Raw genomic sequence first — 26045 nt, forward strand, 5'->3', positions numbered from 1 at the left:
TCGCCATTGTGGCAGTGATGGAGTAGATATAGAAAGTGATGACCATGCTTACAGTAATTCTGAGAGCTGCAGCTGCTACAGGTGCCGGGGAGGAGTGAGGGCGATATGAATGTCAGCAGCCCTACATGCCAAGAACAGATGCATACTGGTAAGTAGCATATTCAGTTCGAGGCATGTGGGCTGCTGAATTCATATCTGTGCATAGAATATATAGCAGTTCCCTCTTATTAGCGGCGGCTACCAGTGCCAGCTGCAGCGGTCTGAAAAAGAGTTTTGAGAACAGCCTGTCCTACAGCTGCCTGCTGTTTTGATTGCACATCTACACAGTAGTGTTTGGTAAATGTATGTGTAGTGGACCAGGTGGCTGCTCTACATATGTCATGCAAAGGAATGTTTCCTAGGAAAGCCATTGAGGCCCCTAACTTACGTGTTGAGTGGGCTCGTGGGGGAATCGTTAAAGTACGTTTAGCCTTTTGATAGCAAATTTGGATACATTTGACGATCCATCTGGCTATTCCTGCTTTGGAGATAGCGTTACCTTTGTGGTGTGGGGCAAAGGCAACGAAAAGTTGTTGTGTTTTCCTAAAGGGTTTGGTCCTGTCGATATAATACATGAGGGCTCTTTTGACATCTAGTGTGTGGAGTGCCCTTTCTGCGACAGTTTGTGGGTTTTGGAAGAAAACGGGCAGTTCAATGGTTTGATTCATGTGGAACTGCGATACCACCTTTGGCATGAATTTGGGGTTGGTACGTAGTACGACCCTGTTGGCGTGGACCTGTATAAATGGCTCTTGAACGGTTAGTGCCTGGAGTTCACTAACTCTCCTCAAAGAAGTGATCGCTACTAGGAAAGCTACTTTCCAGGTAAGGAATTGAATCTCGCATGAGTGTAGAGGTTCAAAGGGTGGACCCATCAGGCGTGTGAGGACCAAATTGAGGTTCCACATCGGAGCCGGTGGGTGGCTTGGAGGAATGACTCGTTTGAGTCCTTCCAAGAATGCTTTGATGGCAGGCACTCTGAATAGAGAGAGGTGTTGCCTGGTCTGCAGATAGGCTGATATTGCGGTCAAATGGACACGTATAGAGGTGTACGCCAGATTGCATCGGTATAGGTGTAATAGGTAACAAATAATGTTTTGGATGGATGCGTCTAGCGGGTTAATGTCATTATTATTGCAATAAATGACGAACCTCTTCCATTTGGCTGCATAGCAAGCTCTGGTAGTGGGTCGCCTGGCCTCCTTAATGATGTCCATACAGTCAGGTGGCAGGTTGAGGTAGCCAAACTCTAGGACTTCAGGAGCCAGATTGCCAGGTTCAGCTGTTGCGGATCTGGGTGCTGAATCTCTCCATGGTTCTGCGTCAAATGCTCGGGTTTGATCTGTAGCCTTTGATGCGGCACCACGGAAAAATCGAGAAAGGTGGTGTACCACGGTTGGCGTGCCCACGTTGGAGCAACCAGGACGAGCGTCAGTGAGTGTTGACGCAGTTTGCGTGCCACCAGCGGTATCAGTGGTGCTGGGGGAAAAGCGTACGCAAATCTGCCGGACCAGTTCATCCATATCGCATTGCCCTGCGACTGCGGATGTGGGAACCTGGCGGCAAAGCTTTGGCATTTTGCGTTTTCGCTTGTCGCGAATAGGTCTATCTCTGGATGACCCCACTGCTGGAAGTACGGTTGGAGTACTGATGGGTGTAACTCCCACTCGTGCATCTGGTGGCTGTGTCTGCTGAGCAGATCCGCCATCTGGTTGTCTTTGCCGGGGAGGTGTTCTGCCATGAGGAACATGTTCCTCTGAATGGCCCACTTCCACATGCTCTGAGTCAGATGAGACAACTGTGGAGAGTGTGTTCCTCCCTGCTTCTGTATGTAGTACATGGCAGTCATGTTGTCCGTCCGGATCAACACGACTTTGTTGCACAAGTGTACTTTGAATGCTTTCATAGCGAGGAAGATTGCCATCAGCTCTAGGAGGTTGATGTGCATCTTCTTTTGTTGTTGTGTCCATAGTCCCTGCACTGTGTAATGGAGTACATGAGCTCCCCATCCCTGGAGAGACGCGTCCGCCGTCAGTATTATCTGTGGGACAGGTTCTTAGAACGGTCGGCCCTTGCAAAGGTTTTGTGGATTCCACCAATGCAGAGAGTTGTATGCCCGACCGCTCACCAACACTAGGTCTTTCAACTGTCCTTGAGCCTGATTCCACTGACGTGCTAAGCACTCCTGAAGCGGGCGCATATGTAGTCTCGCGTGTGGGACTATGAAGATGCAGGAGGCCATCATGCCTATCAACTGCATGAACACTCGCGCAGGGAGTGTTGTGGTTTGAACTTGGAAATCAGCATTTGCATGCTGTTGATTCTCACTAAATTTGGCTGAGCTGTGGCTGCCAGAGTGTCTATAGTTGCACCAAGGTACTGTTGTACGTGTGCGGGCTGGAGATGGGATTTTGGGTAATTCAGTGAGAACCCTAGACTGTGAAGGAGGTGAATGGTGCGGGACATGTGGCTGGCACATTGCTGGGCTGACTTCGCTTGAACGAGCCAGTCGTCCAGGTAAGGGTAGACGTGTATGTGCTGCCTCCGTAGATGTGCCGCCAGAGTAGCTAGGCACTTTGTAAACACCCGTGGTGCCGTTGTCACGCCGAAGGGAAGGACTCTGAATTGGTAATGCTGTCCTTGAACAGTGAACCTGAGGTATTTTTTGTGTGATGGGTGAATGGGTATGTGGAAATACGCATCCTTGAGGTCCAGTGTGGCTAGAAAGTCTCCCTGCTTGAGCAGCGGGAGGACTTGCTGGAGAGTGAGCATGTGAAAATGCTCGGAAAGAATGTATCTGTTTAGGGGTCTCAGGTCTAATATACGTCTGAGTGACCCGTCCTTCTTCGGTATTAAAAAGTACAGGGAGTACACTCCCGTACCTTGCTCGTGGACGGGTACGACCTCTATTGCGCCTTTTAGAAGCATACTTTGCACCTCCTGCTGTAAGAGCGTTAAGTGCTCTGAGGACATAGGACGGTTTTTTGGAGGTATTGTGGGTGGAGTGGAGGTTAGTTCTAGACAGTAACCGTATTTGACAATATCTTTGACCCACCTGTCCGTGGTGATGGAGTTCCACGTGGACAGGAACCTTTGTAGCCTTCCCCCGACAGGTGTTATGTGGTCGGGAGGAAGGGAGAGGGCGTCACTGCTTGTTCTTGGGGGAGGACCTGGTGTTGCCGTAGCCGCGTCCTCTGCCCTTTGTACTGGAGCCACGATATCCACCCCGGGTGTTTTTATCGTAGGTGGTTTGTGTATTGCTCTTGTTGTATGTTTGCTGTGACCCCTGTCCTCTACCTGCTCCTCTATTTCCGGGGCGACGAAAGGAGCCGCTCCGAAAGGACTGAGTTTGGAGAGCCCCCATGGACTTTGCAGTGTCCGTGTCCTTCTTTATTTTCTCTAGGGTGGTGTCAACCTCCGGGCCGAATAAATAGTCGGGGTTGACAGGCTGGTTGAGTATGTTGTTTTGCACCTCAGGTTTGAATCCGGAGATTCGTAACCAGGCATGTCGTCGCAGCATGACGCTAGTGTTTATGGCCCTGGCAGCTGTGTCTGCGGCATCCAGCGCGCACTTGATGGATGCGTTTGTGAGGAGCTGTCCCTCCCTGATGAGGATCTCTGCACCTTCTCTGAATTGGTCAGGGAGATGTTGGATTAGTTGCTCTAATGTGTCATAGTGCGCTCTATCGTAGCGAGCGAGGAGTGCTTGAGTATTGGCAATGCGCCATATGTTGGCTGCCTGGGCGGCAATCCGTTTGCCAGAGGTCTCTAACACCTTGGACTCTTTGTCCGGGGGAGGAGCGTCACCTGTTGTTTGTGAGTGTGCCCTCTTGCGAGCATTCGCAACGACAATGGAATCCAGAGGTAATTGGCCTCTGATGTAAGTAGGGTCCCCAGGCGCTGATCTGTATTTTTTGTCGATCCTGGGGTTTATCACTCTTGCCCTGGTGGGTTCCTTGAAGATGTCCTTTGCTGGTTTGAGGACACCCTTCAACATGGGTAGAGTTTTTATATTTCTTTCTGAGGAAGCAAAAGTATCCATAAGAAAGTCGTCCTCGACGGTGTCCGAGTGAAGTTGCACCCCATGATTGGCCGCAGCACGTTCAATTAGAGCGTTGAATGCTGCCGTGTCCTCTGTGGGCGATGTTTTTGCTCCATAGAGTTGCGGGTCTTGTGCATCTATAGGTGCACCTGGGTCCACAGGGTCATCCCAAGTTTGATCAGGGTCTTGCTGGCCGTCAGGGTCCATGTCTCCGGGGTAGGGGACCTGGTCACCCATGTAGTCCCCCAACGCATCCGTGTCAGAGTGTGTGGGAGAGAAGGATTGTGGATCCTGGTAGGGTGAGTGGAAAGGTTCGTAAAGAACTGGTTCTGAAGCCACAGGCAGCTTTCTTTTTAGTGGAATCCTGAAGGAGTCCAAAGCCGGCTCCGAAGTTATTTTCCGTTTGTGGATAATCATCCTGCCGGTGTCGGCGTCGATTATATGCGATGGAGACGTCTCCGCAGAGTGTTCGGCAGGCGTGATTGTGGTATGGGTCACCCGTGTCCGGATTTGGAACATTTTCGGGGCCGTGGATGGTGGCAGGCCAAAAGTAATGTTGGCTGGTGTCGAAGAGGCTGCTGGAGCTTTAATTGGCTCAGAGCCCGACGTGTCCTGGAGGACCATTTTCTTTTTGGTGCTTTGCGCAGCAATGGGTCGAGTCTGGAGCGCCCTCGAGTCTTTCGTACCGACCGGTTCAGTTGAGGCGGTCGTGGATTTTTTCGGCGCCGGTGGGTCATCGAGTCGAGGGGCGGGAGTGGCCGTCGACTTCTTCGATGATTGTGGCTTAGATGTCGCCGTGGAAGCGGCGTGAGACGCAGCAGGCAGTTTGACCTTTGGGGTCGGAGTCGATTGCGTCGGTGCCGGGAGCCGAGCAGGTTTGGTGGTACCGACGGCCTTCTTCCTTATGTCGACTCCGACGTCGGCCGCTTCGAGTTCGGCACCGAAGTCTCGTTTGGTGCGCTCGGTGCCGATGTGTTTTGCTGGCGTCGAAGGTGTGGAGGGCTTCGATCCGACCAGCGCCACTTTCGGTTTCAATTGAACCAATACAGCTTTCGGTTTCGGTTTTGAAGAAGGGAAACCAGCCGTTTTGGGCATTAATGGCTGCCGCTGAATGTCCGAGGCCGGGCCCGAGGGCGGGGCCGAAGAACTGCGGGATAAGTCTTGGGTAAGGCCCGAAGGCGATCCCTCGACCGGAGCCATAGACTGTTGCACTGGGCTTTCTTCAGTCTGAACGGGTAGGCCTTGCTCGTCACCGGAGCTACTCTCTTCGGCCCCTAAGGCCTCATCGTAGTCTCCTACCTCGGTGTCATCTTCATCTCTGCGAAAGAGTGTTTCGTCGACATCCCCCGATCCGGAGTCATGTTCGGAAACGGGACTGGAGGGTAGGTTCTCCACTTCTTCGACATCTTCGGTCTCGGCGTTGAAGATGTCGGCCGGTGCCGCTTGCTGCGCCTCGAGTCTCGCCGCTCGTCAATTCCGTAGAGTCTTCTTGGATCGAAATCTGGCACAGGCCATGCATGTAGATTCGTCGTGATCCGGTGAGAGGCATTTGTTGCACACCGGATGGACGTCGACGTGGGAGTATTTCGCATTGCATACCGGACACCTCTTGAATGGTGTTCTCGATTCCATCGCTGATGTCGAATCGACGGTCGGGTAAGATGCGAAAGTTTGTTCTAGAAGTTAGTAAACTAACAGAGATACTATCGATACCGATCGATAACAGTACCGACGCGAGCTAAAGGCCTTTTGGCCTGAAAACAGGTTTTCCTAACTTGAGTCAAGATAACACATCCGAACCCAATGGCGGAAAAAAACAATCTGAGGATGGAGAGGATGCCCATGCGCACTGTAGTCCAGGGGAGGAGTCACCTATCCCAGGATACTTCGAAGACTCTTCCAGGACAACAACGTGCAAACATCCGGACCCAACACTAGGCGGCGATCTATGCACAGATATGAATTCAGCAGCCCACATGCCTCGAACAATTACAATATTTACAAAGATGAGAACGACCTATCTAACAATGTATCAAAGGACTGACTATACAACCCAAGAAACGAGATGCCATGAATGAATATTGAATTCTCCGCTTCTGGGCTGGATGAATAAGTACAGGTCAAGATATAACTGGAGTCGACGTTATATAAAACTTTTTCATAACCAAGATATCCTGGTCAATGTTCAATTTCATAATTGTTGGGTGTTTCACTAATATTTGTTTTCCCTTGAGAAGCTTACCCTGTCAGTTGGACCACTTGTTGTATGGACTATTACTGGCCCAGGTCCAGCTGTGTACTGGGTACATCCTATTGTTATGCAACACACCCTCTGTGTAGAGGCAGGGTAAAGACTATTAAAAATAAGCAGGGCTGTGCCTAGCTCCTCCATCCCATCCTGCCAGTGATGTCCTATCCAGTCACACCTAAGCTCCCATTGCGTGTGGTTAGCTAGGAAAAGTACACAAAGCCCAACTAACAGCTACACCCAGTCATGTGACCCAACGACAGGCTGCAGGAAACCAAATGGCCAAGGCAAGAAAATGCAAATTTCTAAAGATTACATTTTCAGAATTGCAATTGAAAATCCAACTTCACCATAAGTTAGTATTTTAAATTGTGAGTACAGAGACACCAAACATGACCTAGTTATGTCTTCCCATTTGAAAATTAATTGCACTTCTAAAATATAGGCAACTCCAATGTTCTTCTATGGGAGAGATAGGCCTTGCAATAGTGAAAAATGAATTGAACAGTTTTTTACTACCAGGACACGTAAAACTTAAAAGTACACGTCCTGCTTTTTAAATACGTTACACCCTGCCCTCTGGGCTGGTCAGGTTCAACTATAAGGGTTACATATATGTGATAAAAATGAAGTTTGGGCCTAGCAAAAGGTTTACTTTGCCAGGTCAAAATGTCAATTTAAAACTGCACACACATACTCTGCAAGCGTGAGACATGTTTAAAGGGCTACTTATGTGGGTGGCACAATCAGTGCTGCAGACACACTAATCGCATTTAATTTACAGGGCCTTGGTGCATGTTGTGCCTCTTTACCAGGCACTTATAAGTAAATCAAATATGCAAATTGGGTATAAGGCAAAGTTACCATGTTTTGAGCAGAGAGAACAAGCACTTTAGCACTGGCTAACAGTGGTAAACTGCACAGAGTCCTAAACCCAGCAAAAACTAAATCAGTAAAAACAGGTGGTCTGAAGGCTAGACGTTAGGAGGGACCACACCAAGGATGCCAGTTCTAACACATGCTGTATGTGAAACTGTCAAATTAGAGAAAGTTTACATATCTAATTGCTGTTTGTGGGATCTAATTACTCCACAGAAGAGATGTTTTTGATTTTGCTGTATAAAAAGTATCATTTCAAATCGACAGAAAAGTATGCGAAAATCTGCATAAATAGTTTTATAACATTACAAAAAGAGGTAAACCTGTGAAATTGAAGTGAAAATATGTTTACTTACTGAAGCACCATAAATAATATTAATAATAAATCACACCACAGTGAACAGATTTATTTCCAACATTCATGAATGTTAAGAAAACAAAGAAATTGAAACGTGCAGTGCTCCAACATTGTGAGTCTTGAGGAGAACTTATAAAAGGGAGAAGGGATCGAAATCGATCGGCAGTGAGTCCTGTATAGGCACAGTTTGGTTATAGCCCAATTAGTTAGGGGCTACGAATGGTGATACAAAATAAAAATATATCAAGCTCCTAAAGAGCAACAAAAAAGTCAAAACCTAGGTACAACAAATGTTTTTGACTGTTATATTGTGTTTTGTACATATTTGTTGATGTTTTTGTTTTACATGGATTGTATTGACTATACGCTATTTTAGGCTATGGTTGTGCTTTATATGTAAAACATGTGAAATCGTTTTTGTCTTTAAATAGACTGGAAAAAAATCTTCAATATTGTTCAAATAAATGGTGATCACAGTGATTCAGTTGTGTGATCACGAATGTTAGCGTTTGTAAATGTGTGTCCGTACTGACAATTCTGATGTTGGTAGAATTGTGAGTGGCCCAGCCTTACTGACTATGGGCCCATCCCTGAATAGTTTGTATAGGGGCACAGAAAACTGGCAGCACCATCCCACGACTCCCTTGGGCTCTAGTTTGAATACTTGTACACATACCAGTCAGTGCAAACACAGCTGATATGCCAAGTTACAGAGAAAAGAGGCACTGGGTGACTCAGTGGCCTGGGCTTGGCAGCCATCCTGTAAAGATTTTGCAAAGGTGCCTACCCCCAGCCAAGCTACTATTAGAAGTAATGAGTACCTCTGTCTGCGCCCTGTTCTTGCTGCCATACCGGACTTTCCTTTGCCTGCTGCCTGCTGTGGTTCCCTTTTGGCGTCGCAGCAACAGCTCTGTTGGGACGTGGTTCGAGGGCTCTGAAGGTCGCTTCTAATCTGCTGCCATCGGCGCTGACTCCCTGGGAGAGGACTCAACCTCCCAGAGTGCACCCTGACAGACCCAGCTGACGCGAGTGAGGGGGAGGCGTGAGCACCGTGCTTAAAGCGCTGCCTCTCCCCCAGTGGCGCGGGACGCAGCCCGGACGAAGCCTGGACCAAGGGCAGGCCCGTCTGAGGCCATCAGAGGCCAAAGGAGGCTGGGCCACCCCCCTTCGCTGTGTAAAGACTCTCTGAGCCCTGGACTCTGATCAAACTTTGAGGTTATTTTTGTTTTTATGTTATATTTTTTCTGACCTATCTGCCAGGAGCTGAGGGTGGTGTCATACATTGAGGCACTGGCCATGACCACTAAACGTAAGGTCACAGGTTCGAGGGTGGGGGGGTGTAGCGGGAACGCTGGATGCGTTTTTATCAAGGGCGGAATCAGTTTTAACGCACGAAATACAGATCACAGAAAAAAGGCTTTCTTTGGGAACGTATGCAGGGCAAAAAAGATCATCCCTGGGGGCTATAACTTCGGCCAAATCTCCCTTGGGTGCCCAGCAAGCCATGGACTGCCCAAGTTTGGATGCACTAGTTGTCAGTTCGGCTGGGGGACCAGGTAATGGCCTAACCTTTAAACCAGGGGCTTTGGAGGCGGACCACTTAGGCATCTCGGAACTCACCGAAAGTCCAAGGTCGAGTTTACCTAGGGATCCGGTGGTGACCGCTTCTGAGGAAAAATTAGACTTGCCCGCATACCCCGTCTTATCCCAAGCTCATACTCTAACCATGTCCTGTGTAGCCCAAGGTAACCCCGCCACCAGACCCAAAAGAACCGTCAGGGAAAGGGAAAGTGCGGCATGCTTCTCTAAATCTAGGCTGGGAGCGAATGGTGAGGGAGGGAACGGGGAACCGCCTGCAAAACATACAAGGGGAGGTGTGGCAATGAGGAACAAGGCCAAAGCTAAGCTCAAACACCAAGCTTGTAGGGAAATGCGAGAATTACTCCCCGAAACCCAATGGTGGCACGCCTTTTATTCTAAACTCTGAAACCCCCACTATGGTGGACCACGGAGGCGACCCCGATCACTGGAAACGCTTTGAGACTTTAATATCTGTCCGCCTAGCACCTTTCTTAAGCAAACTAGGGGCGATTGAAGAAAAATTGTCTTATCTTCTAAAATCAAGCAATGCCCCAGACAATCCGGAGGCATTTGGGTGTCACTGTGCAATGCGGGGGGGGAGTCAAAGCACCTGCTGCGTCGTCGCTGACAGAGGCCATTGGCCTTGTGGGGGGTCATGACAGGGATGTGGCCCATGGGGTAGGAAAAAAAGTTTACTGGTAATGCGTGTCCTGTCATGTCTCGATCACTATGCTTGCCATCTGGTTCGGGGGGGGGGAACTCCGCACATCTGACCCACGGAGGCCAGGGGGCAGTTGGATAGGTGAATTTCTCTACCCAGATGAACAGATCCTGCCAAGCCCGTGGATCCCCTGAGACCATTTTCTGTTGATCAGGCCAAGTGCATAACGAAACCTAGTAATCACCATAGAGATAGTCCCATTGTGTTGAATGTTGTGAACACTAAGTCCTCTGGGGATGTCTTAGATCTGCCCCCGGCCGCATGTCCTTATGTCTTGGTTCTGGCTGGTGTTCCCCCGCTTAGACCAGACCAAACTGAATCTTGGACCCACCTGCGTAATACAACCATAGATTGGTTATCCAGACAAAGGCTTTAGGGTACCCATGAGCAATATCATCATTATGGTGCGTAGAGTCGGGTGGGTGGGACGGTCTCTAAAGAACATCGAGGGGGTTGTGTGGTTGTTAACTTCCAAAATCACTTGATTGTCCAGATGATTTTAAGGGCGCAGGACCCGTGCCCTATGTCTGCCACCTCCATCTGGGCATTACCACTGGGATAATACAAGCCCTTATCGAGTACATTGATGAAGATAGCTCCCTCCATCTCTGTTTCGAATACGTTCCATAGTTAAAAAAAACAGTGGTCTGATGAGGTCAAAGATGTTGAGGATCTTTGACCTCATCAGACTACTGTTTTTTTTTAACTATCTATTAACCCCAGGTCACAAACGTGTGGGGTCCCCTTGTTTTTGAAACGTATCAAATAGGTTCCAGGCATTTTCTGGACTAGACACCCCAGACTGACTACTCGTTAGCAACACAGCATCAGCGGTTCTAGACAATCTGGTGGAAACGATGGATGATGAAACACATGCCCCCTCGATCAGTCCACCAATTTCGATTATATCTCCCCCTTTGAACGGCCAGCCCCCTCCTCCTGGTATAGCAAACCCTAGCTCTACCCTGACATTAACTGATGGAGGCAGTATGAAAGTTTTATCATGGAATATTGTTGGTTTAAGGGCTAAAAGGGGTAACACCAGTTGGGAAATCTTCCTTGCTACCTACCATATTATAGCACTTCAGGAAACATGGGAGGCTAATGAAACCTATTACCCGGATGGGTTTATATCTTTTTGTAAATGCGCTATACCCTCTAGTATGGGGAGGGCAAGGGGGGTTACTGTTGCTGATTAACCTTAAATTGTTATACAAAGCAAAGTTGATAGATTTATGTTCCCCTAATATTTTGGCAGTAGAACTGATAGGGAAGAATCTGCCAACTCTTCTAGTGGTACATTTTTATAACTCGTTCACTAGAAGAGATGAGCTAGAACACCTAAGAGCCCTTACTGCCTTTCTGGCCAAATATGCTGACAGCTCTGAAACTCATTATAATATTTTAGTCCTGGCTGATTTTAATATTCATGTTTGCCCTACCAATTGTTTTGTAAGACTGGAAGAGGAGTACGGCCCCCAGGGGTTAACTCATTTTGAACATACTCCCTCTGGGACCTTTTTAGAAAGTTTTTTTTATCAACCCATAATTTGATCTGCCCTGCAGTCTGATAGGATACCTCCTGTACCTACATATGTTGGTCCAGGCCGACAAAGTATAAACGATTATATTTTAGTCTCCTCTTCATTGCTGTCGTCCCTAGGCACATTAAGTGCAACAAATAATTGCTTTAGCAATCACAACCGTTGACACTGGACCTTAATATTTGCGCTGTTAATAAAGGAAGGTCTATGGTTCAACTTACCAATGCTAATATTGCACCCATAAAACAAGCGCATAGAATAAGGTGGGAAATGATCACCCCTGACAGCTTTATTGACAATCTAATTACTGATTGTGGACATGAGTTTGGGATCTGCTCAGATCAGGACTCAGATCCACTATCAGTACTTGGTGCCTTTGACCGAATCACAAAGCAGGTTGCCTCAAACTTAAATGCATCCCATAGACCAAGGCCCCTAAAACATAAAAAATGGTTTGATGAAACCTGCATGAGTACCCATAAGGAACTCATGCAGGAACTTAAGCAGAAACCTAGGGTAGCCTCAGGGGTTGAGAATGCAAGGAGGGCATACAAACTTGCAGTGGAAAGGCGGAAAAGGCAACTAAGGGAGATAGCGTGGGAGGAGCTTAGTCAGGCCAGTGTTCTGGCAAATAGTACTACGTTCTGGTCCGTTGTAAATAGCCCAATGTTTGATGAATCATCAAACTCTAGTAAAGACTGTTTAGTTCCTGCTGAGAGGTGGGTTCAACACTTTGGGAAAGTGTATAGTGATGTGATTCTCGGAACCCCCGTAGGGACAGTAGGTAGTGATCGTGTTTCACATCCCTTAGTCTTTACCATGGATGAAGTCATTAAGGTGATTACATCAACGTCAGGGGGGAAAGCCCCAGGTCCCGACGGAGTACCGGCTGATCTTTATAAAGCAGATCTTAAGCAATGGGCCAAGATTTTAACTCATGTTTTAATGCAGCCACCCTGTTTGGTTTTCCGCTGTCTTGGGCCAAGGCGGTTATTATACCGATCTTCAAGAAGGGAGCCAAAGACGATCCGGCCTGTTACAGGCCTATTTTGCTTCTCGACTCTGCGGCCAAAATTATGGGGAAAGTTGTCCTTGCACGTCTAACAGAGTGGCTTGATCAAGCAAGCATAGTCTCTGACCTCCAATATGGTTTCAGGCAAGGGAAGGGTACGCTGGGCCAATGCCTCAATCTCCATTTGGTGATAGGGAAGTATACAGTCGTTAAGCACGGGGATCTCCATCTGGCCTTTATGGACCTAACCTCGGCTTTCGACCTTGTTAACAGATCAAAACTCTGGGCGACCCTCCAAGACATAGAGTTAGATGCTGACCTGATCTCTTTTTTTGATGCCATCCATGAAAATACAACAGCAGCAGTGTGCTTTAACGAAGATGGTAGCCTAACTGATTCTTGGGCAGTTAAAAGAGGGGTCCGTCAGGGGTGCATTTTGCCCCCCTTGCTGTTTACACTCTATATTAATAAGTTAGGGGACGCCCTGATTTCTTGCTGTAAAGATATCCCTAGAGATGGCACTAAAATGATTCCCGCACTACTGTATGCCGACGATGCGGTGTTGGTGGCAAGGACTGCAAGGGGGCTGCAAACGCTTTTAAACTATTTTATAGATTTTATGCAGTCCCTGGACTTAATCACTAATTTTAAAAAGTCACATGCTATGTCCATAGGTTCAAAGAGGGCAATGAAGGTCCAATTCTATTGCAAGGATCTAGAATTAGTAAAAGTCCCCGCTTTTCCATACTTAGGGGTTCTTTTTGATGACCGGCGTTCATGGTCCATGCAGCGTACACACACGCTTCGGGGGCTATCCTAGTCTTTGCAAAAAATATCGGATCCAAACCACTCCCGGCGCTTATAAAGATCTACAACGTCAAGTGTCTCCCCATGGCGACTTATGGGAGCGACATCTGGGGATAAATAGATGTCAGAGAAATCCAGGGGGTCGAAAATACTTTTTTGCGTAGATTGCGGTCGGTCCCGGCTCCCATGCCAGTCTTTAATATACATGAGACGTTAGGAGTTGGTTTTATTTCCGACCAGATTGCGGTTGCTCCTTTATTGTGTTGGCTGAGAATTTGGGCACAACCCATACCAAATCTTAACCAACTGATCATCTAAGATTGCCTCTCCCTAGACAAGGTGTTAGATATCCCGTGGATCCGATATATTAAGGTCCAGATGGAAATCCTTGGCTGCCCAACTTATTTTCGAGCCCTATAGCATTGGGCAAATCAGCCATAAGGGACTTTAAGCGGCAGTTCTTGGATAGACGTATGTCATTAACGAATTGGAAAAACCCATGGTGAGTAGTTTTGTCACCCTGAGCCTGGGTAGACAGCTGCAACCATACTTATCCTATATAAACAAACCATACCATCCGTTTGTTTTAATAAGATTTAGGCATAATATGGTCCCCTGGCTCTTAGCGTTTCCGAAAGGGTTTTTTAAAGAAGGAACATTAAATCCTTGCCCTTGTGATAACTTCTCGGACCAAAACACCCTTCATTTAACATTCTTCTGTGCATATTACAATTCATTACGCAGGAAATGTATTATTCCTCTACCCAGAGGCTGTAATTTTGAACAAGTTAGGCTGGCGCTGGCATACTTCCATATGCTAGCGTCACCTATGGTGTGTTTTGGGGTAGCAAGTTTTCTAACAGCAGCAATCCGGTTTAGGAATAGGTTACCATTTAACCACACTGCGGACCCTGTTTTGAATCATGTCACTTATTTATTTTTATGTTTTCTTACATATGTCAGTGGATACGAAAAAGATGGGCTAGTTTTTATCTTATTTATTTAACTCCCAGGCCCAATTATTTTGTGATGGTGTGCTGTATTTTTATCCCCCCGCCATGGATTATCGGGGTGTTTATTTCTTTGCATGAAGTGTCATGTAATCCCACTTAGTGTATCTCAACTATTATAGATAATGACCCTGAGCAGAGTAAGATTTTACGAAGATTAATAACTGTTTTCATTGTCCTCTTTTACAAAATCTAATGTCTGTCATTTTGTTATAAAGACAGAGGAATTCAAATGAGTTTACATTCATGTATTTAATGTTTGTAGTTTTGATTGGTTCTGTTTTGCTATTTGCACTTTGATGGTTTTAATTAACCGAATAAAATGAATTTTGAACTTAGAGTACCTCAGAGACTGCAATATTGGTAGCTTATGCTAATAGCTGCACTGCTGCTGAAAATTCTTGGCACCACTCAGTCAATTTTCCTTTCCCAGACTTATCTGTAGTTTTCCCTCCCGGAATTTCATGCAGAATAGTTTAATCATACATTTATGATCGCACTAAGCAGATCAAGTTAAATCAAAATTGGAGTTAAATGAGAGCCAGCACAAATCCTTTTTTGATTTACAAGCTTGGGCATCTCTCACCGATGTCTCTTTATAATGCAGCAACTGGATCATGCCTAGCGCTCTGAGATATGTCAGCACCTTAAAGATTAATTTAGAGGTTTTGTAAAGTATACCTGTACAATACTTAAATAGGTTGATACAAAGTATGAATCGGAAATGGGCGGTGGGTAAAAATATGGAAATGCATCCGTACCTTTACTTTCAGTCATTGCTTTGGCTTCTCCATGCCACTTCCCTGAGAAACCTTCCCCATCGTGTGTGACAAACAGGAGTCCATTCTTATTTAAAGCTATATCAGACATGAAAACTTGTCGTCCGTAAAGCCAGCGACACTGCTTCATGGTACTATTTGGGGACCTCCAGCAAAATACCTGCAAAAAAGGGCATAAGTTATCCGATTAATCCATTAGTCTGCCACTGCTCACCTGTAACAGAATTAAGTGCGATTATCGTTTGCTAAAGGCATTCATATCAGTTAATTGCCACCTACAACTGCATGCCAGAGTAGAAAGCTCGAAAACACAACAGTGGCAAGTAATAACAAGAAACTACGGAAAATACACTAGTCACCTGACCGAGCCCCCATTCAAAACAGAAAACTCAACATTCAGGAATCAATTTTCAGTAACCCCAGACAACCCTAGAATTCAGCTAATCTCAGTAGCAACCTGCCATTAGCAGAGGCTCTATCTCACTATAATATTTCACCAGTTGTAGAAAGAATTTTTAAATTTAAAAAAGAGGATGTAGCTCAGTAACATTCAACAGAGCTTCCAACATCCCACTGTACCAAAATAGATTACCTCAACTCAAAACCTTCTAACTCAACTTTATACATTCCAACTTTAAGACGTGCCTTTTTCCAGTACTTCAAAGGTGTACGTATCGATGACAACAAACATTTAGAGTAAAAGAAAATATGTTGAAATGGTTTTAGGCATACTCAGAAAATGTATTACATGTGTGACTATCAAGCAATGAAAAATACAAGAATAAATAGCCCTTTTAAAAGAACATTTATTACACTATGAAGATTGCCTTTAGCCTATTTGTTTATAGAAGTGCGCTTCAATATAAAAACTAAGCATATAAGATTTCATGGCTAATTTAAATGACACCCCCCCCCCCCCCCCCAAGGTTTATTTTAACTTGACATGCACCTTCACAAAACAAGTGCAGAAATTCTGATAGCCAGCTTACTATTATGAGTAGGTTGTTAAACGTATAGCTGAGTGACTTTAGAAAACAGTGGATTTCCAATTATTAAACGCAATGAATAAATATCGGCTGGACAGATTTTTAAAACTGTGTGTCAACTGACTTCTTTGGTCATAACACAGAACATCCTTATAAGGAATGAATGGTAATTGTTGTAATCTTGTATGTTCCTTTTGGTGATGTCACCATGTTGTCACCCAGCAGCTGTAACCTAGCAACTGGTGTTCTACTACTTGAGGCCAGTCTGTGGAGTCACGGAGACAGGACAGCAGAGCACTGGATGTCAGCTGTTGGGGGTTGCTGTATCTACCTTTGATTAAACTACTTTCTACAACATAATCGACTTCCTTCCTTCAAAATTGGCGACGAGGATGGGATGTGCGATTAAGAAGGAAGTGATCGCGTAAATTTTAAGAGGAAAGGTGTGATCCTTAATATGGTCATTAGAGACCCCCAAGGCAAGTAGAAGACAATTGATCATCATATATTCTGGTGAAAGTGTCAGTAATCCAGCATTGGATTTGTGAATATACAGAGGCTGTTCCAAGAGCCTTCGGTAATTCGCCTTGAAACTGTCTGCTGTGAGACTGCGTGCAGCTTATGTTGTCCCTTCTGTATTTTGGTAAATCTACTGGCGAAATTGCTTCCAAGTGATTGGGGGCGAAGGAGGAAGAAATCCGGACTTGAAAGGAAATCGTGCGGAAAATACGAAGGGTACACATTTAAAAGTTGCGGTTGGATGTACTGCAAAACGCGATATTATTACTGTGAATCTTAGTTCAGAGGCTTGGAAGAAAAAGGTACAAATCTGCTATCGAAATTGAAGAAGAACTTAGTAAGTACTTAGCAACTTACAGTTTACCGTTGATCGCGTTGTTCAAGAAGTCAAGAAATACTGGTTGCATGAACGCGCGACCATTCTTATTTCCTTATGAACGTCCTTAGGAACAGCGTTGTGCGACGCCTAATGCGCATGCGTGCAGTGCGCGAATAAAACGTGACCTCGCGTATGGTCACGTCGTGCGTGCCGCCATCTTAGATTTCGCTTAGATACCAAACAAACTCGGAGCAACGCGAGTTAAATAAAAACATTTTTTTTAAAAGCCACTATAGTGGATATATACACGGAGAGGAAGACAACTAAGGTGAGCCTCAAATTCAAGAACAATTTATTTCACAACTTGTCATTAATGGTCCGGATCATAAATAAAAACCAATTTCTTAATAATTGAGCGCCATATTATTGCAGCCATTTTTGTAATAGCTGAATAAAGAAGGATGTAAAGAGTGCTTGTACATACAAAGATAACATAATAGACATAACAGACTGCCACTTATTTAGTAAACTATTAACATTGCAAATCAAACAATTGTACCTCCCCCTACCTTTCTACAAGAACCTGGTGCACCTTGTATAGCTTGGGAGGATTGGAAGGAATCCTTCACCACATATTTGGAAGCAATTGGCGCAGAAGCTTACGTTGCTAGTAGGAAATTAGCAATTTTGAAACACCATTTAGGTGTTGAAGGTAGGAATGTATTAAAAACTCTTCCAAAACTAGTGACAGTTGAAAGAGGCAATACTAACACTGACGAAGATGATGATGAAGATGTGTATGAAGTTGCCATAGCTATGTTGTAGGAAAATTACGGAAAAAAATTGAGCATTGTAGTTGAAAGGCATAAATTCTTTTCACGTAAACAGACACAAGGAGAGAAAATTGAACAATTTTAAGCTGCATTAAGAAAATAAGCTATCTCCTGTAAATTTAAAGACTTGCGTGATGAAATTATAGACCAATTAATCAATGCCACATGCAACAAAAAGATACAAGAAAAATTATTAGACTTAACGGATCCCACGTTGGAAAAAGCTATACAAATTGCTAAACGTATTGAAAACACATCGTAATATGTGAATGAATTAACAAATTCCGGTTCCACACATAGTGAAGCAAACGTGTCGAAGGTTTGCAAAGTAAATTCAGGAAGCAAACAGAGTAGCAAAAATGTAGAGTGCAAAAATGATAAAAAGAAACAACCTTTCTATACCAACAAAATATGTTATAGATGTGGAAGTAACAGACATTCTTCAGATGCCATTCATTGTCCGGCTGCGAGGAGTAGATGCTACAAATGTAAAAAAATTGGACATTTTTCTAGAGTGTGCAAAGCATCTAACACCTTTCAATCTAATCCGAATGTGAATGCAATTAAAGATGTTTCCACGGTAGACTCCGACGAAAGTGATGTAGAAATATATGTCATTGATGAAGTTAATGATGTTGGCTCAAAAAGTGGTGACAGTTACAATCCTCCAAAATGTAATCTCAAAATAGATAACACAACGATTCCTATATGGGCAGATTCATGTTCCCCTTTCACTCTTATTGACAAGCAAAATTAGGAAAAGATAGGTTCCAAAACACTGTTACCTACAGATGTTAATCCAGTAGGATATTGTGGACAAAAGTTACCTGTTTTAGGATATTTTTCATCTATAATTAAATTCCAAGGCAGAGAGACAGAAGCCAAAATATATGTGGTAGAAAAGGAAAAATCCTTGTTGGGGTGGAGGGAGCAGAAAAAGTTAGACATTATTCTTAATCCCAATCATCCTGCCCAAGTTTATTAATTGCATCGCTTGTAAAAATGAATGAAGTCAGAATGAATGATTAAATATGTATAACTCCGTGAGCTGTTGTAAAAGAGTAAACGGTCAGAAAAAAGAGAGGAGGAAACCGAGAGAGAGAGAGAGAGAGAGAGAGAGAGAGAGAGAGAGAGAGAGAGAGAGAGAGAGAGAGAGAGAGAGAGAGAGAGAGAGAGAGAGAGAGAGCGATTGATTACAATATAAATGAGAATAAGAGAAAGTATTTACCCACCTTTTTTTGCCCGACTCTGCTTGCGCCAAAGAATCCCTTGCCTCCGGGCCTCCCACTGCCTCGCTGTCTCACAAAATGCAAAGCGCTGAAGCTATGAGTTCAGGAAGGACCTCGAGTGTGGCAGGTTTGAAGATGTCGGTACTTTGAACAAAGTGACCGGTTCCCTGGATAGCGGAATCACTGGCCTGCGCACACCCCGGTGAGCGATTGACCTGGCTCATGGGAAGCCTGGCAGCCGCAGACCTGAGGACATGAAAGGGTGCCTGCTGGGCAGGTCCATGGTGGGGGTGGATGGTCCTGTTGTGCACGTACTCCATGTGAGTACGAGGGTGAGAGGGGAAACCAAGTCCAGATGTGATCATCGGTTGACAGTATACAAAGTGCGAGGGTCGGCTCACTTTAGTCCCGTTCTGTCTAGGCACCTGAGACAATGAGGAAGTGCTGCTTGAAGGCCTGGGCCATCCTCTGCGCCTGCGGTGGGTGCGTGTAGCCCAGAGCTGTCAGCCAGATGGCAGAAGGAGGGCGCTGCGTGGGAGATCCTAGCCCACTGTCCCTGCCTGTAGCTGTCTCAGTGCTTAAAAAAACAAGGACAATGCATCCATCAGGCCAACTAAAAGAGGAACAGAGAGGGCTAGGCAGGGTGCCATGTTGGATGGCAGGAGTTATGGGCCACACAAGTAAAGGAAGGACATTAAATGCAGGGCACAGGGGCATTAAAGGTCAAAGCCAATAGAAGGGCAGTGCACAGAGGTATGTCTTCAAGGGGAGGGTTATTGGTTAGGGGATACGGGCACTCCACGATCACAGGGGAGTCTGGGAAGGCCAAGTTGGGGGCACGACCATGAGCCACTGGATAAGGCAAGATGGGGCCATCTGCCCTGCAAGATCTGCATTTTGCGAGAGATGGACAGAAGGACGGGCATGTGCCAGGCAGGAGACAGATCCTACACTGACCTACTTGTTTATTATTGATCACTAGTGCACTAGCCGCGTGCTGACGGAGGCCAATTCAGAGCACCCATCAGGGTCTTCATAATCTCGGAAACAGTTTTAGGGAAACAGGCTTGTTGGCGAAACAATGCACGCGGAAATCACAGAAGTGTCTGAAGAGAAAAGGCTCTGTAAAGGCTCGGGGCCTTTTCCCTGTAGTGCCTTAAATGCAATGCACATGGCTTTAACAATAATATTCTGCTTCAGAGGAAGTCAGTGCAGCTCCTTTGAATCATTGGATGCCGATGACCTACAGACCTACGCCCTTATGTGAGATTTGCAGACCGAGAACAATCTGGTTCACTTGGATGAAGATACCACAGTCAAACCTATTCAGATGGTGATATGGCTGAGAATTATTCAGACCTCAAACATAACTTTTTAGTCCAAGCAGGTGCTAGAGGGTGAACTAAAATCTACTCAGGCATTAGGTGGTCCAAAATGCGGCATCTAGGTTTCTTTTGCATCTTATCCATCCCATCGGCTCTATAAGCTATCCACTAGCTGCCCAATAGAAAAAGTAGCCCTGGTATGTAGGGCAGCGTATTTGTCCAGCCCTTGATATCTGGCACAGAATTTTGTACATGTTCTTCCTAGCAGGGGCTGCGTTCTGCCTCGGCCTCGCTTTTGTCGATTCCCCACTTCAAGTGTGTCCTTAGGGACGTAAATCTTTCACGTCAGGCCAGCTGCTAAAGCTAGGAACGAACTTCCACAGGAAACAGGAGTCAAGTTTGATTTCCCTTGAGACTGTATTCTGCAGAAGACTTAAAACCGGGTTTTATTCTGCAAGACTGTAAGGCTTGTGTTATGAGTGCGCCCCTAATGGCTCCTCCCGTCTAGCTCCGGGACACTCCTCGAAGTAGCCGTGCTCTGTATAAATCCCTTATTCATCCACTCACTCAAACACCCATCTTTGCTTTAATATAGCGCCCTCATGTCCATCCACCAATAGAATGCAGACGCAGCTGAGAATTTCTCAGGTGTTGAATGCCTCTTCTAATTGGGCATTAAATCCGGTCACGAAACGGGGTGTTTTACACTAATTTGTCCATAGAGGGAATTTGTTGTGATTGTCTATGTGGCCTAATGCAAACTGGCAATGATGTACTAACTGAGCATAATGGAAACTGGTATGTTCTGGGCTTGTAACTTGCTAATGAGGTGTTAAGTTAGTAGAGCATGGACAGTTTCCTTATCACAATGGATTCTGAGCATAATAGCACCTTGCTGTGTCAAGGTAAAATTGACATAACAGAAAATGAGCATGGCATTCTAAGTGACTATGAATTGAAACAGGCTAGCAAGCAGCCAACGAGAATGTTTTGACATAGGTCCATATCTGATTAAATGAAAAGGTGGGCAATCAAACTGCAGTTGATTTGCAAATCAGACGGTCTGCTGGCAGCCAATAACAGTACCTTTGGTGTCAATTGCCCCCTACATATGTGTGGGCTCTTAATCTTGCAGTTTTCGGTAGACCACTTCCAACTACGGCTAGCTGCTCAATTAGCTATTTTCGCAACTCACAATCCAATTAACAGGGTGGGGGCTTCATTTCCACATACCGCCTGCTAACTGCACTTTGTGAGGAAGAGTATTCTTATCACTGAGCCGTAATCGGAACTTAAAAGGCAGAACGATCCAATGATAGCATATTCCTTTTCAACTGAGTGTTACAATATATTTGTCTCAGCATCACTTTGATTTTTTTGTGCCAAGGTTTACTTGGAACCACTTGAATGTTAACATATGCCTGCAATTAGATGCATTTGTGTGCAAGTTGAATAGGATAAACATAAAAATGGAGGAAAAAAACAACACTTACTCTTCCAGCTTGATCCAGGGCAAGTATGCACACTTTTTGCCCACCATTCTCTTTGAGGTGCTGAGGATCAGATTTGTGTTCCAGAAATCCACCAGAAACGAGGATCTTTTTTAAATTCAATTGTCTAGCAAAATTGAACAAAATCCATATGATAGATTACACCGAAGCCAATCTGATAACAGCAACAGTACCTTTATGAGGCAATTACAAACAGATATTTTTTAAGCATTAACATGATTCCAACACTACTGACCTCGGAAGAAGAATTTATACATTTCTTATAGCCATTTTGAAGTTTAAATGTACAAGTTACTTACCTTCGGTAACGATGTATCTGGTAGAGACGATTCTAGCCGCAGATTCCTTAACGTAGAATTATCCCCAGGCGTAAGACTGGATCCGGAAAATCTTTGCCACAGCATCTGTCCGCCGGGGGCGGTACCACGCGACCCCGCCCTGACGTCGTCCGCGGACGTGACGTCAGCGAGGTCACATAAGCCCCACCAAGGCGCGCTGACGTCAGTTTTCTTCTGAGAACTTTTCCGCGCCACAACCTGGAGCCACCACAAACAAAACTGTGAGAGTATGGGAACAGTGTGCAAAATACCAGTGAAACAAAAAGGGAAGAAGCGAATGGTGAGGAACAGCACCATTAGGGACAGTGCCAAGCACTGCGTTACTGAAAGTCATGGAAAGGAAGGAGCAGAGCACTGCTCTGAGAAGCAACCCCACAAAGCGAAGGCAATATCCCCCCTAGAGACAGAAAAACATGTGAAAAATGTCGGGGCAGACGACAAAGTCAGCAACCACAATCAATACCTGGGGGGCGTGGTTTGCCTGGTAGCGGAATGGCCGCTCATTGAGTGCGCTCCGCGGGCCAGGGAAAATATTCTTAAATAATCCTGTATTGCGGTGGGGCTGCGGCGCTATTACCGGCGTCCTCGGCGGGCTCCCTTATCGCCCATCGCATTGCCATTACTCCGAGCTCTGGGCGTGCTCTGAGGAGCTGGAGCGCGGGAGGGGCCTGCCGAGCCAGCAGTGCCTGCCTGAAGAGGACGCGGAGGCCGGCGGACCTGTAACTCGAGCCCGTGGATGTAGTGGCGATGCGGGCCTCGGGAGTGGAGGCGCTGAGAAAGCCAGATTCGGCCGACGCGGTCTGCAGGGGTTGAAAGCCATTTTGACGAGGCACTGCTGCCGCGGGAAGCATAGCGGCTCACGGGGTTGGGTGTGCCCTTGTTCCCCACTGTCTGCAGTGATCCCGGGAGGAGAGTGGCGGAGCGCTGAGCTTGGTGGGCTGTCTTTCGAGGAACTGGCGTTGCCCCCCCCCCCTCCCCGAAGTTCTCTTATTGCGAAACAGGGTGAACTGTGGATCTGGTGGGGGAACATGAGGCCGTGGAGCCCTGCAGTTCAGTCGCTGCCAGGCGCCAATTTACTTTGTTGGAAAAGTGGGCTCCCTTGGGGAAAACTGGCACCGCTTTTGTCTGTACCGTGAGCGGTGCAATAAGACTCTGTCTGCTGGGAGCCTCGCCGTGCACGATGGACAGCCCTATTGCCACAAACCCTGCTGTGCTGCTATTTCCGGTCCTCAGGGAGTGACTATTGGTGAAGTGGGCTCTTACAACTAGGATACGCTATCTATAACTTAGTGGAGTCTATCATTTTTGAGCCCGGGCTTTACACCGTTATCTCCCTCAGGATCTGTCCATCCTCCGTTAAGCGTATTTCTACAGCAACGTCGTATGCTGGTGGCATACTGGAGAGGCGCCCTGCTGTGTTGGCCTCCCCCGGGTGGCGTTGTGTGTACCCAGGAGTGAGACGCACTTTATGGACTTTGGCGTGCTGCGTGGTTACCTGATAGGGACAGTCTTCTGATCTGTCCTGCCGGGGGCTGCGGAGTGCCGCTGGGGAAGACCCGGAGCGGTACAGGCGGTGCTGCAGTGGGTCCCCGGGTCGGGACGAGCTAAGCTGCTGACCATTGTTGGGAGATCTGCACTGTGCGAGTGGGAGGTGGAGCGGGCTGCAGACCCGCCTGTGCGCTGGAGATATTGGCAGTGGCCTGATTGTTGACAAGTCGCTGCAAGATGGGAAAGCATGATGCCAAGCAACCAAGGCTGACCTTTGACAAGCGTACCACGCACCAGGTTGAGCTGCCTTCGGATATGCACCCGGAGGAGCAGCCGGAGTTGCACGCCGAGGATGGTGGTGAAGATTTGCGTACTTTAATGCTGGAAATGAGATCCAGCCTGCGAAATATTGACTCAGAGCTGGACACTCTGACTTCCCAGTTAGACTCTGTGAAAGCCCAGGTTTCCACGCACGAAACTCGCTTAGATGCCCTGGAAAATCGGCATACTGAATATCATGACTTCCAAGTAGAAGCAAAAGAGCAACTGTTAAACACGGACAAACTCCTGGGTGTTATTCGCGCAAAGAACGACGATTTAGAAGCGAGGTCCCGCAGAAGCAACGTACACATTATCGAAATTCCGGAGACCACCGCGATTTCCAGGATGGAGAGCTACGTGACAGACCTCCTGCACGCGTTGTTCGATCCTCAGCTGTCCCCGGTCTTCGTGGTAGAAAGGGCGCACAGATCCCTGGGGCAGCGGCCGCCGGTAGGGGCGCCTCCTCGACCGATATTAGCCAAATTGCAGAATAACCAAGACCGGGACACCATTTTGCGATTGGCGAGAGAGAAGGGACAGTTGACATATCAAGGTAATGCTGTGTCATTTTATCCGGACTTCACGCCGGCCGTGCAGGCTGCAAGACGTGAATTCCTGCAGGCCAAGGCATTCTTCTGCAGGCGCAAATCCTGTATTCCTTGCTTTATCCTGCAAAACTGAAGGTTTCCTACGAGGGTACTGTACACTATTTCACGGATGCAAAGTCCGCACTCAAATTTGCCAAGCATGTTGGGGGGAGGAAGGGCAAGGACATCCGTGGACCGTCGACGTCAGCGCCCGGTCACTTGAGTGATAATGACTGATAATGTGTAGATCCTGTTTAAGCCTCATAAGCACTCATTGTACTGCCATGTTTTGTGTCTTTCCGCCAATAGGCAATGGCGAGTTCATATGATGTTATTTTGAATTCAATGGTGGCGTGCTTCTGGATTGCCGGGGGAGGGGCTGCTAGCGCACCGCTACATTCCTGGCCACCCTGTTTATTCAGGGGAGATTGCTGATGCCACCATGCCCCCATGAGAGGTTTCCCTTGTAATGTTCAAAACTGGGTATGTCTTTTGATTTTAGGGTGGGTTTCTCCGCAACCTGATAGGGGGGTTGGAGTGGGTGAGGGGTGGGGATGGGAAGCTGTTTGGGTTTTTAAAGCCAGTATGATTCTTGGATGTGAGCCACTGTATCACTTTGTTGCTTTTTTGGACTGCGCGGCGGCACATCGGCCTCTCACTGGGGAAAGGTGTCTGAGATGTCCCACGAGAAAATCACCGAAATTGTTGACATGGAACATTAGAGGGCTGAATGACTGTCGTAAGGCCAGACTGAGCCATGCTTATTTGGCTAGGCATAGTGTTGATATTTGTCTGCTGCAGGAGACACACTTAAACGCTTCTCGTTCTCCTAAACTACGACATCGCAGGTGGGGGCACACATACACATCCATATATTCTAATTATGCCAGAGGAGTGGCTGTGCTGATTCGACAGGGGGTGGACTGGCGAGAGAGGGAGGAATATAGAGATCCGGAGGGTAGATTTGTTATCCTCTGTGGCCTGCTGGGAGGACTTCCCCTGGTAGTCGCAGCAATATATGGCCCAAATTCTGATGCCCCTGAATTTTTTCAGGATGTATGGTCTAGAATTAAGGCAACGGGGTATGACACTGTACTGTGGGGAGGTGATTTCAATGCCATTCTGGACGATGCTGCGGATAGGAGGGGTGCGGCTCGTGTCCTGCATCCAGCGGCCAGTACTGCGTTGTGGTCCATAATCCGAGATGGTGACCTGGTGGACATATGGTGCAGCAGGCACTCCTTCGCTAGGGAGGGTACATGTGTCTCTGATCATCACGGGGAATGTTCCTGCCTGGATTTTTGGTTGGTATCACAAGATGCTGCGGCCTGGACTGTTGACGTGGCGCATTTGCCGCGAACGCTGTCGGACCATGCACAGCGTTTGTTGCAATTGGCCCTCCCGGGGGCGCCCCCCGGTCATTTACCTGGCAACTCCCGCCCCATGCTCTGATGGATGAGGCCTTCAAGGAGGAAATTCGGAGGGACATCCTAGATTATTACGCTAATAATGATGGGTCGGTGGATTCTGAGGCCTCACTCTAGGAGGCCTTTAAGGTGGTGATCAGGG

At 46.7% G+C, this 26045-nt stretch overlaps 1 protein-coding gene across 4 annotated transcripts in view; it reads right to left on the reverse strand.

The window, feature by feature from the left end:
- Positions 1-26045, reverse strand: part of IBTK (inhibitor of Bruton tyrosine kinase) — a 700505-nt gene that overhangs the window by 476538 nt on the left and 197922 nt on the right. For all 4 annotated transcript variants that reach the window (XM_085611015.1, XM_085611017.1, XM_085611016.1 and 1 more), the window contains 2 exons: positions 21725-21848; positions 15003-15180 (listed from right to left, as the gene is read on the reverse strand). In XM_085611015.1, coding sequence (XP_085467141.1) covers positions 15003-15180; positions 21725-21848 — 302 coding nt within the window. The remainder of the gene's footprint in view (positions 1-15002; positions 15181-21724; positions 21849-26045) is intronic.

The sequence above is a fragment of the Triturus cristatus genome, chromosome 6 (genome assembly GCF_964204655.1).
Source record: "Triturus cristatus chromosome 6, aTriCri1.1, whole genome shotgun sequence".
In the NCBI taxonomy this organism is placed as follows: Eukaryota; Metazoa; Chordata; class Amphibia; order Caudata; family Salamandridae; genus Triturus; species Triturus cristatus.